At 41.8% G+C, this 14,365-nt stretch overlaps 1 protein-coding gene across 9 annotated transcripts in view; it reads left to right on the top strand.

Moving 5' to 3' along the window:
- The window catches only part of CDKAL1 (CDKAL1 threonylcarbamoyladenosine tRNA methylthiotransferase), a 461,612-nt gene that overhangs the window by 391,138 nt on the left and 56,109 nt on the right, over positions 1 to 14,365 (top strand). For 3 of the 9 annotated variants that reach the window (XR_014790207.1, XR_014790208.1, XM_084850142.1), the window contains exon 13: positions 852 to 1,033. The exons of the other annotated variants lie outside the window; for them this stretch is intronic. Coding sequence is in view for 1 of the 3 variants with exons in the window: in XM_084850142.1 (XP_084706268.1) it covers positions 852 to 1,033 (182 nt within the window). In the remaining 2 variants the exon portion in view is untranslated. The remainder of the gene's footprint in view (positions 1 to 851; positions 1,034 to 14,365) is intronic. 9 annotated transcript variants of the gene reach the window in all.

The raw sequence follows: 14,365 nt of genomic DNA, 5'->3' as shown, positions 1-14,365 counted from the left end.
CTGGGAAAGTAGCATAAGGCTGGCTTGATATCCACTAATCTGTTATAACTAATTTCCCTGTATGTAAGTCATATATAGTCTCCATGTTCTGCCCAAGCAGATTAAAAATTAAAGTCATACACTAGACCACCTTACAGTTAGTCCACTGATAAAAATGTTTATGTAGGGCAGTATCCAATGTGGCTCTTGCACAGATGACGTAGCTTACACTATTAGTGTTGTGTTAGAGGTCACTTAAGCTAGTGCTATGTCACTTTCATAAGTGCAGGGCCCTGTTGGATACTACCCATAATTTCTGTAAATTGCATCTTTAGATTGTGTTGATTTCATGTAATTTCATGTGTCTTATATACATACCTATTGAGTCAATAAGGCACCATTTCATTGATCTCTTCTACCAGTTGGTTGTGTGTATGTCAATGATATTAGTGATCTCAGAGTTCTTTGGACAGTTGGACAAATACTTCTTGTTAAGGGTGCATATTTACTCTCCCAATTTGGGAGAACTTGGCAATATGCCAATTTTATGCCTGCAATATAAAAGGATTGCGAGAAGAATTACAAATAATAAAAAATAGCTTTCACTAACTTGGAGTTCAGGTGGCAGCAAAATAGAAGCATCTTGGAAGCTGTGAAGCTGGGCCACTTACTTGGAAGCTGGTGTCAGACTGATCACTAAAATCAGCACTGAGCAAAAAGCAAGTGCCTTTAAAAAGTAAGGTTTAAAATTAGAACCTTCATTCTTCCCGTGTGTTCTCTCTCTCTCTCTCTCTCTCTCTCTCTCTCACACACACACACACACACACACTGCTTTATATTGGCTCCTTAAGGCTGATGCTTTTTGTTGCCAGCCAGAAAATACAGGAGAAATACACCATGGAGAGCTTCACCGCAGAGGTTGTGACACTTCTTTCTACATCTGCAGTAAATCAGAAAAATATGGCAGCAGCACTCAGGGTAGGCCGAGTGCCAAGAATGGGATCTTGATAGATGAACAGTCTCACCAGTGCAGAAGACAAACAAAAACAATGAGGTACCTACTGTTTATATAGTGGAAAACTGTCTTACTGCATTCCTTGGTAATATCCCATGTTAGTTCTTCATTTTTCTCTGTATTCCCAAAGTGGCATCTATGTTGACTCTTGGCATCATGTTAGATTGCTTCATAAAGACAATGGGACAATTCAGATATTCACTTTCCCCTCCCCTCTCCTTCTCTTTTGTGCTAAAGCGGAGGAGACATTTTAAACCAGGGATGAGCAGACTTCGTGCTTGTGGGATCTACTTTGTTTTTTTTACAAGAATGCTGAGATCTACCACCAACCACAGCTAGACACAAAATGGTGGCACATGGGGCTGAGTCAATTATTTGCTGCATCCTATGAACTGAGATATACATAAATCTACTTGCAAGTTACCAGAGATCAGGGATTCCAATACATCATTCTAAAACTGGCCACCAAAGCTAAATAAATTCCTGGTCAAAAGCAACCAATTCATACTCCTGTTTCACAGATGAAGAACACTGAGGCTGAGAGATAACGCAATTAGCAGAAAGCCAGCCATAGCCTTTAAAACAACAACAACAAAACCTTGCTCTTGTTAAAATTAGAAACACTTTGAGATCTACTGCAGACCAACTAGAGATCTACCAGTAGATCCCAATCTACATTCTGCTCACCCCTGTTTTAAACTAACTATAGTTTCCCATTATGTCTGAACTCAGAGACCTCTGGTTAGTTTATACTCTAGCTAATGAACAAGCAGAGATCATAAACCACAGTTTGATCCTGGGTTCTTTGAACTAACAAGGGTTCCTTGAAGTGGGATGTAAATGGGTAACTCTGGTTTGTTTAAAATCAAAAGGAGAAAGCTTTCAATCTTCTCACGTAGGAGAGAAGAGAAGTGTGTGAGCCTGAGACTCACCATGTCCCGTGCACTCAGTGGGAGGCCATGGTTTCCCATTGTGTCTGAACCAACCCAATGCTTTGTAGATTAAACATACTGCAATCAAAACCTTTAGTGACTTCAATTATACTAGTGTGCATAAAGTGTAGGTAGACATGCTGATTAATTTGAAAAAAATCAAAACTAACAGTAGCGTAAAAGCTTTATTAGGGTGTAGAGAACTATCACAAAGTGAGCAATCTTTGGGGTTCACCAGAATTCTTCAAGCTTGATGTTAAGCAAATAGACAAAAGAAACAAAGAAAAATACACCAAAACAAAAACATGGTGGAGAGAGAAAGAATGTTGATGGGTATAATGGAAGAGCCCCAACCTACACATCACATTTATTATAGGAAAAAGCTTGTGGTAGCAATGGGGAGCTGTTAATATAATGGCTCCATAGTAATTCAGGATCATTTTGTAATCTCAAAGTAGTTTGTAATAAGACACCTTCATCTTTCCCACATATTTTTGTTAATAGGGTACCCAGCGCTCTCAAATAGCCTTTGCTGCTTAGCAATTTTCTCCTTCGTTCCCTATTATACCACAGAACACAATAGTCAGGTAAATGACCAAGAGTCATCCAGCTAGAGCGACAGTGGTCTTGCTGTCTGACAAAGGCAGACTAAAATGGTTCATGTTACAATGACCCACCACAGATTTTTCAGAAAGATTTTCATTCTCTCTCTCTCTCTCTCTCTTTCTTTAAATTGCTTGTTCGCTGTCCCCAGTGAACAGTTGGACTGGAATGAGCTCCCACAGAGTCCAATGTAATTTTTTTGTCCACCACACATAGAACTTACTGTTTAATGGCTGCTATAAAACCACTGTTAATAAACAAAATAAAGAAATGTATATATATTCAGTTGTTTTTAATAGTTGTCCTTGTAGATTCTGGGGTGTATCCAATGTTAGTACTACTTAGAGTAGACCCATTAAAATGAATGGTACTTAAGGTAGTCATGACTAACAACCCTTTACCTGGAGAAATAAAAATCTGTGCAAACCTAGATCTTCTGTGAAAATACTGGTGTCAGCACAGCTACTGATTCCTTCAGTGGAAGAAAGATGCATACTACTAAAGACAGTGGTTCTCAGACTAGCCTTTAGCTGTGGCTGCAAATGAGGCCATCAAATGTTCATGGTACAGGTGCGTAATGAAGCAAGGGATAGATAGAAGTGGATGAAGCTACATAATTGTTATGAAAAGTATTTACAAAATAAATCAAACACATATAGGACTTTTTTGTCTATAAGAATTGTTTCCATGAATCATACTTTGCCAGAATGAAACAGCCTCACTGTTTGCCATGCATTTCTGAGTGCAACTGAAGGTGCTGATCTTTACCTTTAAAGCCATTCAGAGGCTGGGACCAGCCTGCTTCCAAATAAACCTGCTTGTGCTTTATGATTATCTGATGAGGCCTTTCTCTGGGTTCTCTCACAGAAATTGAACTTTCTCTGTGGTAGCACCCCATTTGTGGAATGCCTCCCTGGTTTTATATACATGATGCTTACACTTTTGTCTTTTCTATTTTTATTTACTCCACACATTTTAATTTGATTTATTTATTTGATATCTATCCCACCTTTCGATCCAGAAGGATTTCCAAAGTGGCTTACCTAAGATAATAAAATATAGTTACATTAGGGCTGCTTCTACTGCTTCCACCCACAGTATTTCTCTGTGGGAGGCATATCTTTCCTCCAAAACCACAATTCTCATTCAGTCATGATGGCTCAAGCCTCCCAAATCCCAGCTCTCAACTGATAGCTTTTTGTGACCTGGAGAGATCATTCTGTATGGACAAAGCATTTTAGGGAAACCACTTGGAGGGGAGGGACTCCACCTTCTGCACAGGACACCGAGGGCAAGAGTGCCCATCCACAAAAAATCCTGGCAGCGGAGCACTACCCACAGGGGTTTTTGTGGATGGACACACACCATCAGTTTTCCCCAGATGTAGCCTTTGAAAGTTCCTATGCAAACCCATAAAGATGATGTCTACTGAACCCTCTCCTGGCTGGAGGAAGCAATTAGGGGGTTTAGTGGTGGAAGTTTGTTAGTCCAGGAATTCTAGTTGACCAGGATTTTGATTTGAGTGAGAGAAGTATTCAAGGCCCTCTTAATTTGTGTCTCTTCTTGAAGGTGATCATTATGAGCCCCCAGAGCGCATGTCCTGGCCCAAACGCAGGAAGCTTTAACAGCAACTGTATTTATACTAGGTTATACATTCACTCAACCAAAGGCAACTTAAAACACACCTTTTTATCTTCACTGCACTTGTTACGATTGACCTCCTGGGGCTAAATGGCATTGTTAGCAAGCATTGCTTGCATCCATTCCTATAAAAGGCCTCTTCTCTGTGTTTTTTTCCATTTTGCAGAGTTGCTTTTTAAGAAAAAGACCAGGAAAACAGAGAGTTTTCTTTCCTTAGTTGTATACAAAGATTGTGTGTGCATCATTAAAAGCAAAAAACAGATGCCTAAAATGGCAGTTTTTCAAAGAGGCTGATGTTAGTGCCCGCTCCTGTGAGCCATGCATTGATGCAAGGGCCTCCAGAAAGACCTTGGACCAGAATTGGGAACTTGACAGCTGTGCCGGTACAGCTGTGCCCTGTAATGGAGGTTCTGCTCTGGCAGGAAAGGAACGGTGATAGCTCCTTGTGCCCCATCCTAAGGACACTGTGCTTGCGGACCACACTGTCATTAGATTTAAGTTTTAAGTTACATTTTAAGTCAGCAAGTGAAACAGAGCTGCATCTGCAGTGGGTGCAACTTTAGTTAATAAATATAATTATTAATAAATGATTGTTAATAAATAACAAATGATTATTAAATTATTAATGAATTATAATTTATTAATTACACATTATTATTTTATAAGAAATTTTAATAAAGAAATAAAATTGTGCCACTGCAAGGTGATGATTGTGCTCCTGCTCTGTAGCTGATACTGACTCGGGATGAGCTCATAGGCCCTGGAAATGGTAATTTCTCTGTATCAGTAACATCTCCAGTTCTGTATGACAAAATCTCCCTGTTGGACTATTAATGTCTTCGTACAGCAACATGATCAGAACGGCTGACTTGGGGGAGAAAACTGAGCGGGATTATTAGTTGGTTTGGGAGATAGAGAGAAGACATAACTACAATGCTCTCACATAGAATTTTGAATTGACAAATATGATTGGGGTGGGTGGCAGGGATATCCAAGTCAGTTATATTCTTGCTGTGGTTTCCCCTCATGTAGTTTGAATTAATGCAGCACGTATCAGAATTTTCTTGTTGTGAATAATTTTTCCAGCTATACAATCTTAAATTGAGGTGATGGAAGAAATCTATCATGAATATCAATCCGCCAAGTGTTAATAAAAAGTTTAAAGTTTCCTTCACTAATGAGGTGAGAAATTTATTGTCGAGTGCTACAGAGTTCAGAGTAAATGTTCTATTTCACTGGCAATGCTCTCAAATGGGATCCAGTCAAATGCTAGAAATAAATAAAATAAAGCACATACGGTCAGGGCCAGAAATATCGGATCAAGGATAACTGTTTTGGCAGTTGGCCTCTGTACACCACCACATTGAAGTTGAAAGGAAACACACCCAGAGGGGAGCGAAGTCAGGACTTTGAGCTGTAATTCAAGGGGTCTGGCAAAAGTGGGGCACTAACCATTCAGGAAGGACAGCCAGTGGCATACACACACACCCATAGTTGGTGGCTCATAAGTAATGGAACGAATGGCTGACAAGCAGCTGCACAGCCAGGTGTGGCCTGTTTCCTGGGTACCCCATGACCAATCAAGCAGATCAAAAGCCTGGAGGTAGTTCTGAGTGTGACATTTACACTTGGTAGCTGTTCACTGCAACTTCCAACATGAGGTCCAGAGAGGTGTCCATGTGAGTGAAGGAGGCCATCATTAGGCTGAGGAAACAAAATAAACACATCAGAGAGATAGCAAAAACATTGAGATAGCAAAAACATTGGGAGTGGCCAACACAACGTTTGGAACATCCTGAAAAAGAAGGAATTAACTGGCAAGCTCAGCAACAGGCCTGGAAGACCACAGAAGACAACTAAAGTGGATGACTGCAGAATTCTGCTCATAGTGAAGAGGAACCCTTTCACAACATCTAGCCAGGTCACGAACGCTCTTGCGGAGGTAGGCATGTCATTATCAACAAGGTGCAAACCACTGGTAACGCTCCAGAACAGACAGGCCAGATTAGCCTTTGCCAGCAAACACCTATAAAAGCCTGCCCAGTTCTGGAATAAGATTCTTTGGACTGATGAAACCAAGATTAACTTGTACCAGAATGATGGGAAGAGAGAAGTATGGAGAAGGAAAGGAACAGCTCATGATCCAAAGCATGCCACATCATCTGTCGAACATGGTGGAGGCAGTGTTATGGCATGGGCATGTATGGCTGCCAATGGAACTGGGTCACTGGTGTTTATTGATGACCTGACTGCTGATAAAATCGGCAGGATGAATTCTGAAGTGTATAGGGCTATACTTCCTGCTCAAATTCAGCTGAATGCCGCCAAACTGATAGGACGCGGCTTCGTATTGCAGATGAATAATGACCCAAAACATACAGCAGAAGCTACCCAAGAGTTTCTCCAGGCAAAGAAGTGGGATGTTCTTCAATGGCCAAGTCAATCACCTGATCTCAACCCAAGAGAGCATGCTTTTCACTTCCTGAAGACAAGACTGAAGGCAGAAAGACCCGCAAGCAAGCAGCAGCTGAAGGCAGCTGCAGTAAAGGCCTGGCAAAGCATCTCGAGGGAGGAAACTCAGCATTTGGTCATGTCCATGGGTTCCAGACTTCAGGCAGTCATTGACTGCAAAGTTTTCATCCAGGTAGTAAAGGCGATCCTTAAGTTTGAAATGATGTTGGTTTGTTCCATTACTTATGAGCCACCAACGATGGGTGTGTGTGTATGCCACTGGCTGTACTTCCTGAATGGTTAGTGCCCCACTTTTGTCAAACCCCTTGAATTACAGCTGAAAGTCCTGACTTCGCTCCCCTCTGGGTGTGTTTCCTTTCAACTTCAATGTGGTGGTGTACAGAGGCCAACTGCCAAAACAGTTATCCTTGTTCCGATATTTCTGGCCCTGACCATATTTATAAGTCTAGCCCTTTTTTAAAAACAATCACTATGTCTACTTCGGCAGTATATCTACAGCTATGCACTGCCTGCCACTTGCCAGGGTAGGGAAAAGTAAAGCATAGTGACATCTTGTTATGTATACAGTATTCCTAGATGTTACAAGCCAAAGGGGAAGAAAGAAACATGGGACTCCTGTTTTTGATGGCCTAGTATTTGCAATAATGTCTAGTTCAAGCCTGTGCAGGCTTGCTCTGGTCCCAGGGCATGGTGTGAGAGTAGACGATGCAGTTTCCTTGCTGAAACTAAGCAGCTTTGGGTCTGGTCAATGCCTGGATGGGGTACTGCCTGTGAACCCCAGGCAGGCGGCCTTGAGCTCCATAGTGGAAGAAAAACAAGATATAAATGTGCTAAATATATACAATAAAAATAAATACTGTTCTGACTGTAATGGATAGCCCCAAAACTTTGGGGTCTCTGTGTATCTATTTCCTACATGCCCAGGTGGCAACTACTTTTATGGAAGGGCCAATCTGAGGAGGGGATGGTGTGCCCTCATCTCCTAGTTTGAAGTGGCAGCAAATTGAATTGCTGTAGCCACCACACTCACAGCACTCTTGTCTCTGGGTTCATGATGAAGGGGGAGCAGATGTGGGCCAGATGTGGTGTTGGGGCTGATCCCTGTCTCATATTGTTGCTCTTTTAAATTCTCTCTCCCACTCCCAATCTCTGGTTTGTAATAGGCAAAAAGACCAAATAAATAAATAGTGCTAAATAATGTCCAATATGGGAGAGGAGGTTTTTGTATAGTTACTGGTAAATTAAATTAAATGCTTTTCAATATTTTATTTTAGAATAAAATCTGGAAAATAGATGAAAATACACTTTGGTATCATGAGCAATATCCTATTGTGACTGTGCACTTGCAGGAGCAACCACTCACACAACAGGGCTTTTGCACTTCTACAAACAACCCAAATGGGGGAGGTCAACAGAGCTTGTAGAAGGGAGCTCTGCTGACCTGTCCCAGTCTGAAAACAAGCATTTCCACTAGTTTCTGGGGTTGTTTCTAGAAGTGTGAAAGCCCTGTTGTGCAAGTGGTTGCTCCCATGAGCTAAACAGCAGCAGCAGCCAAAGCGGAGCAGCCCTGCTGGATACTGCCCAGCATTACAGAACAGCTTTTGTAATAGTAAACTAACATTAAATGACTAGAAACTAATGAGAAAGGCATTTTCAGTCACCCAAGTGTCTATCTTGATTGTTTTTGATATTGCTTGATAAGATAAGCTGGAGTGCTAGGCAGAAAATAACAGAATGAAATTTAATAGGGATAAATGCCAAGTTCTGCACCTAGGAAAAAGAAACCAAATGCACAGTAACAAGACGGGCGATACTTGGCTCAACAATACTGCAAGCGAGAAGGATCTTGGAATTGTGGTAAATCACAAGCTGAATATGAGGCAACAATGTGATGTGGCTGCAAAAAAGGCAAATGCTCTTTTGGGCTGCATTAATAGAAGCATAGCTTCCAAATCCCGGGAAGTACTAGTTCCCCTCTACTCAGCACTGGTTACCCCTCATCTTGAGTCCTGTCTCAAGTTCTGGGCACCACAGTTTAAGAAGGATGCAGACAAACTGGAGAGGGTTCAGAGGAGGGCAGTGAAGATGATCAGGAGACTAGAAACAAAGCCCTATGAGGAGAGACTGAAAGAACTGGGCGTGTTTAGCCTTGAGAAGAGAAGACTGAGGGGAGATATGATAGCGCTGTTCAAGTACTTGAAAGGTTGCCACAGAGAGGAAGGCCAGGATCTCTTCTCGATCATCCCAGAGTGCAGGACATGGAATAATGGGCTCAAGTAACAGGAAGCCAGATTCTGGCCAGACGTGACGGTTAGAGCAATACGACAACTGAACCAATTAAGGGCTGGATGCGCCTGATCTCGTAAGTGAAACAGGGTCATCCCTGGTTAGTACTTGGATGGGAGACTGCCTGGGAATCAGTCTTCCTGCATTGAGCAGGGGGTTGACTCGATGCTCTTGTAGGCCCCTTCCAACCCTATGATTCGAATATGATTCGAATAACCTAGGGAGGTGGTGGGCTCTCCCTCACTGGAGGCATTCAAGATGAAGCTGGACAGCCACTTGTCAGGGATGCTTTGACTTGGATTCCTGCATTGAGCAGGGGGTGGGACTCCATGGTTTTGTAGGTCCCTTCCAACCCTACTATTCTATGATTCTATGAACAGGGTCGGAAAAGCACATTTTGCAGATTTGCCCCTCCTTTCCATAGAGAGTTTCAGTTCCCTTTCCCTTAATTCTTCATAACACCAGACTCTCCAGCAAAGTAAATGTTCTTCCCTTATCTTGCATGGCAAGCTGACTTCAGCATCTGAGAAGCTTAAGAACTCGATACATCAAATTACCCTGTGCGAACTGTTGTTTAGTGCAGGCCGTTTTGTCCTGTCATCCTTGTGACAGGATGTCAAAGCTTTGCTTTCCGTTGCCAGCATCTGCAGGAATCTGATATGCTACCTCCTCATTACTCTGGGGACAAACATCAAGCATTGTGGTGATGGAAACCAGCAAGTCAGACAGCTGCAAGCACTGGAAACTTATGCTGCTGGACTGCATCAGGCTTATGCTAGAAATATTTTCTCTCTCACTTTCTCAACTTCTTTTTTCAGTTGTGTCCGCTTGTTGAACATTCTGATTTTCTTCCAACAATTTTATTCCTCATGGCATCTTATGGCTTTTCTAATTGTGCTAAACTGGGAAGCAAGCAAAACGTAGAAGATTTTTCTTTGAAATTATGAGCTATCTCGTTGCTCAGGTATTTCACTGAGCCAACAGAACTGTTTCTCGTAGTGTATAGGGACTTTCGGGGGGGGGGGGGTCCAGATAATAGTACTGAGTGCTTCTAGTCACCAGCAAGTAAAAATAGGGGCAAGCAATAGACTCTGCTACCATTCATTTTGGCAGATTGTGTACATTTGTTTGTAAGATACCTGTCAATGTTTCTTTTTTATCCTGCCTCTTCATTTTTTGACATAAAAACATAAAATTAGCTAAAATATAGAAAATGGCCTTAAAATCACAAAGTAAAAATGCAACGGAAGCAGCACGATTTCGCAAAAGCTAATGTAAAAATGGAAAGGGATATACTGTAACACATCTCCTCAAGGGGCTCACTCCTCCAATTTGGGGCTGCAACCAAAGAGGGCCTGTTCCTTTCTGTTAAGGGATCTGACTCTTTGATAGATGAGATCTGAAACAAGGCCCTCCATTCCAGTCTCAACAACTGGGTGCACAGAGGTGCACTTCAACACTGTCCCGACTGTCTGGGAGTTGCTTATCCATGAGCTGCTAGCACATGGCTGGGAGAAAGTTTTAAAATGACCCAGCAATGCAGACAGGGGCCTTTCCCACAGAATCAGCATACCTCTCCCACATGATTGGCTCTTACACACATGGTTGCATCATTTAAATGTTCTCCCATCTATGCAGCAGCAACTCACAAATGCGCAGCTCCCCTCATGCTGGGTACATTTTTAAAGGGTACATTAGTAGAAGCCAAATCAACTGTAGCAGAAGGGGAGGTATTTTTGACTTGAAAGCAAAGGCAAGTGACAGATCTTTTGCCCAATTACACATATTGAAGCATGTGTTCCACCTGCTTGCTCTAGAGCCCTTAATAATGCAAACTTAAGCAAAACATCCATAGATTAATTGTGGTGATTGCAGTCGACATTGTTAATTTATGCTTTTTTTTTTACTTCATGCTGTATACAGTTCTAATTGCATGGGCTATTTCTGATCCCTAGAGTTACGCTCTTGGCTTTTTGACACCTGCAGTCACAATGGATATTAAGTTGTTTTTAATCAGGTTGAGAAGGAGCAATCTGGTAGTTACTAAACCAAAAACATATTGGCTGATTTGGGGGATGTCATGGCACTGAATAGTCACTTCTTGTAGCAAATATTGCAGTTCTGCTCCTGCAGATAATTATCCTGTACTGTTTATTTATTTCATTTGTACCCTGCCTTTCTACCAAGAAAGTAGCATTTAAGGCGGCTTACAGTCTTAAGAACGGATTAGAGTTGTGTTTTCAATTGTGTTCTTAATGCATTTGTTTTATTATTGTTTTAATGAAGTTTTCATTTATCTATGACTGTAAGCTACCTCGAGTGCCATTTCTTGATAAAAAGGCAAGGTACAAATAAATAAATAAATAAATAAGAAATAAATAAATAAATAAATAAGAACTCTTAAAAATGAGATTAAAAACTTGATTAAAACAATAACACAATTCAATTAAGAACACAACAAAAACAGAACAAAAACAACACCCATCCCAACAGACTGGGTTACACACTAAAGGCCTGCTTGAATAAAAAACATTTTTGCATGCCAGCGGAAGGACAACAGAGAGGGAGACAACCTAGCCTCCCTCATCAGGGAGTCCCACAGCCTGGGAGCAACCACAGAGAAGGCCCTCTCACTTCACCACCAAATGTGCCTCTGAAAGTGGTAGTATAGAAAGAAGAGCCTCTCCAGAAATCCTTAAAACCCAAGCAGGCTTGTATAGGAGAAGGCAGTCTTTCAGATGGCCTAGTCCCAAGTCGTAAAAGGATTTATAGGTCACAACAGCACTTTGAATTGCTCCCAGAATACCCAGTAGAGCTGTTGTAACAAGGGAGTCATGTTCTCCCTGCAACTGGCCCAAGTCAAAAGTCTGGCCACCGCATTCTGGACCAGCTGAAGTTTCTGAATAGTTTTCGAAGGCAGACCCACGTAGAGTGTGTTACAGTAGTCCAAATGGGATATAACTAAGGCATGTGTTACAGTAGGCAGATCAGACATCTCTAGGGACAGGTGGAGTTGGCACACTACTTCAGCTGCACAAATGTACTGGCCACCACCAAAACCTGGGCATCCAGGTTCAGGGCCAAGTCCAGGAGTGCACCCAAACTGCAAGCCTGAGTCTTCAGGGGGAGTGTAACCCCATCCAGCACAGATTGAGTCCCCATTCCCTGATCTGCCTTTCGACTAACCAGGAGCACCTCTGTCTTGTCTGGATTAAGCTCCAGTTTGTTCATCATCATCCAGTCCATTACCAACATTAGATTTAGAATTAGAAAGGCTTCCTTGCACTTAGATGGAAAGGAGATATAAGAGTTAGGGGTCATCAACATACTGGAGTTGCTTATCCATGAGCAACTTGCACATGGCTGGGAGAAAGTTCTAAAATTATTCCACAGTGTGGGCAGGGGCCTTTCCCATGGAATCAGCATACCTCTCCCACTTGACTGGCTCTTACACACATGGCTGAATCATTTAAATATTGTCCCAGCTATGCAGAAGCAGCTACAGCACTCCTCATTTTAAAGGGTACATCAGAAGAAGCCAAATTCCTCGGATTCAGATGGAAAGGAGAAGTAGAGTTGGGTGTCATCAGCATACTGGTGGCACCAAACCCCAACACTCCGGACATTATCTCCCAGTGGCTTCACATAAATGTTAAATAGCGTGGGGAAAATGGAACCCTGTGGAACCACAGACCAGCAGCCCTGGGGTCAAACGGGAATCCTCCAGCACCACCTTCTGAAATGCCCCTCCAAGGACCGGAGCCACTGTAAAACAGTGCCTCCCAGCCCCATCGCAAACAGATGCCTCAGAGGGGATACCATGGTTGATGATATCAAAAGCCACCAAGAGGTCCAGCAGAACCAATTCAAAGAGCTGGTTTTGGCCTTTAAAGACCTAAATAGCTTGAGGCCAGGTTATTTAAAGGATCTCCTGCTCCCATGTGAACCTGCCCATGCTTAAGATTGGATTGGCGGCCCAATTGGCCCATCTTTCAGATCACTTAGATTGGAAGGCATTGGAGACAGAACCTTCTCAGTAGTGGCCCCTAGCTTATGGAATGTTCTCCTAGGGGATATGTGGCTGGTTCCCTTGGTCTGAAAACCCACCTGTTTCAGATGAGGTTTAGTTGATGTGTTTTATTTGATGTGTTTTATTGATAATGCTGTGTTTTATTACTGTGGTTCTGGAAATGTTCTTTTATACTGGCTGAATTATATTTTAATGTATTGTTACATATTTGTTCAATTTTAAAGTTTTGTTATAATATACAGAATCCTGCTATTATTTAGTAGATCTATATCTTTTTCTATCATGGAACTCAGCACAGTGAACATAGGATTCCCATATATCTCCCAGCAGATGCTGCATCATGTTCCCTCAGATGGTGAAGTAGATTTGCGTTGAATAAAAGTAGAAGTAGCCGCTATGCTGCAGCAGTTCTCTGTAGCCACCTATGAACCAAGTATCCTATGTGTGGCATACAGGGTATCAAATATTTTATAGCAATATCCACCCTGGTGTTTATTAGGCCAATTGTTTGTTTATTGCAGAATTGAACTAAAGTAATAATAATAACAACAACAACAGTTTTAATCCACCCAATAGCCAGTGTTATCTGGGCAGATGTATAACTATTGTTCGTTTGCAGAAAATGCTAAGGATTCCGATTATAAAGTAAAATCTTGAGGATAAAAAACAAATGGGTAAAAATAACTAAAGATCCAGGCTGCAGGAGCTATTTCCTGTATCAAGCAAAGTCTACATCATATCACTAGTTTAAAAAGACAGATTACAAGCCAGTAGGTTTTCAATGCCTCTTTCCCCCTCCCTGCTTCAACTCGTCCCTGACCAGGAAACATGCTCAGACTTGCCCAGGCATGACTAGGTTGGCTCACCATCCAGTTCTGGGTCCCAGCCCACCTGTTTTAGACCAATACATTAGAACATTGTTCTACACAGCAGTGCTGCCACTTGATGTGCTGGAGCCAATACAGCATCTGGTAGAACTTGTCTCCATCCTTTAAAGCATATACTTTTGGATTGCTCTCTTCCAATATAATACCATTCTGAGAAGTTAATGCTCTGTTTATGTTTTTTCCAGATAAGCTATACCATAGTGTGCAAATTTATATGAAACCATTTTGAATTCTATTTTTGCTATTCATTGCTGTTCGGTTACTCACTGAGTCAACTGAATATTTAGGATGGCTCTGCCAAGTGATTTTACAATATTGCCAACCAGAAACAGGCTATTCTATTACAGTTTAGTTATTCCATTCTGAATAGCTCCCCTTAATCTTTTTAAATTACCAAAAACTACTAATTACCAGGGAAGATACTGCCCTATAGGGAAATGATTGTATCTATTTATTATAGCACCATTTGCGATCATCTGCTCCTTCAGATCAGTTCAGTACGTCAGGGTTGACTTAAAAT

Source organism: Heloderma suspectum, chromosome 4 (genome assembly GCF_057233095.1).
Source record: "Heloderma suspectum isolate Gila_16-S chromosome 4, 16-S_ref, whole genome shotgun sequence".
NCBI lineage: Eukaryota > Metazoa > Chordata > Lepidosauria > Squamata > Helodermatidae > Heloderma > Heloderma suspectum.
The sequence above is the reverse complement of the archived record's forward strand: the minus strand, read 5'-3'. Positions and strand labels throughout refer to the sequence as shown.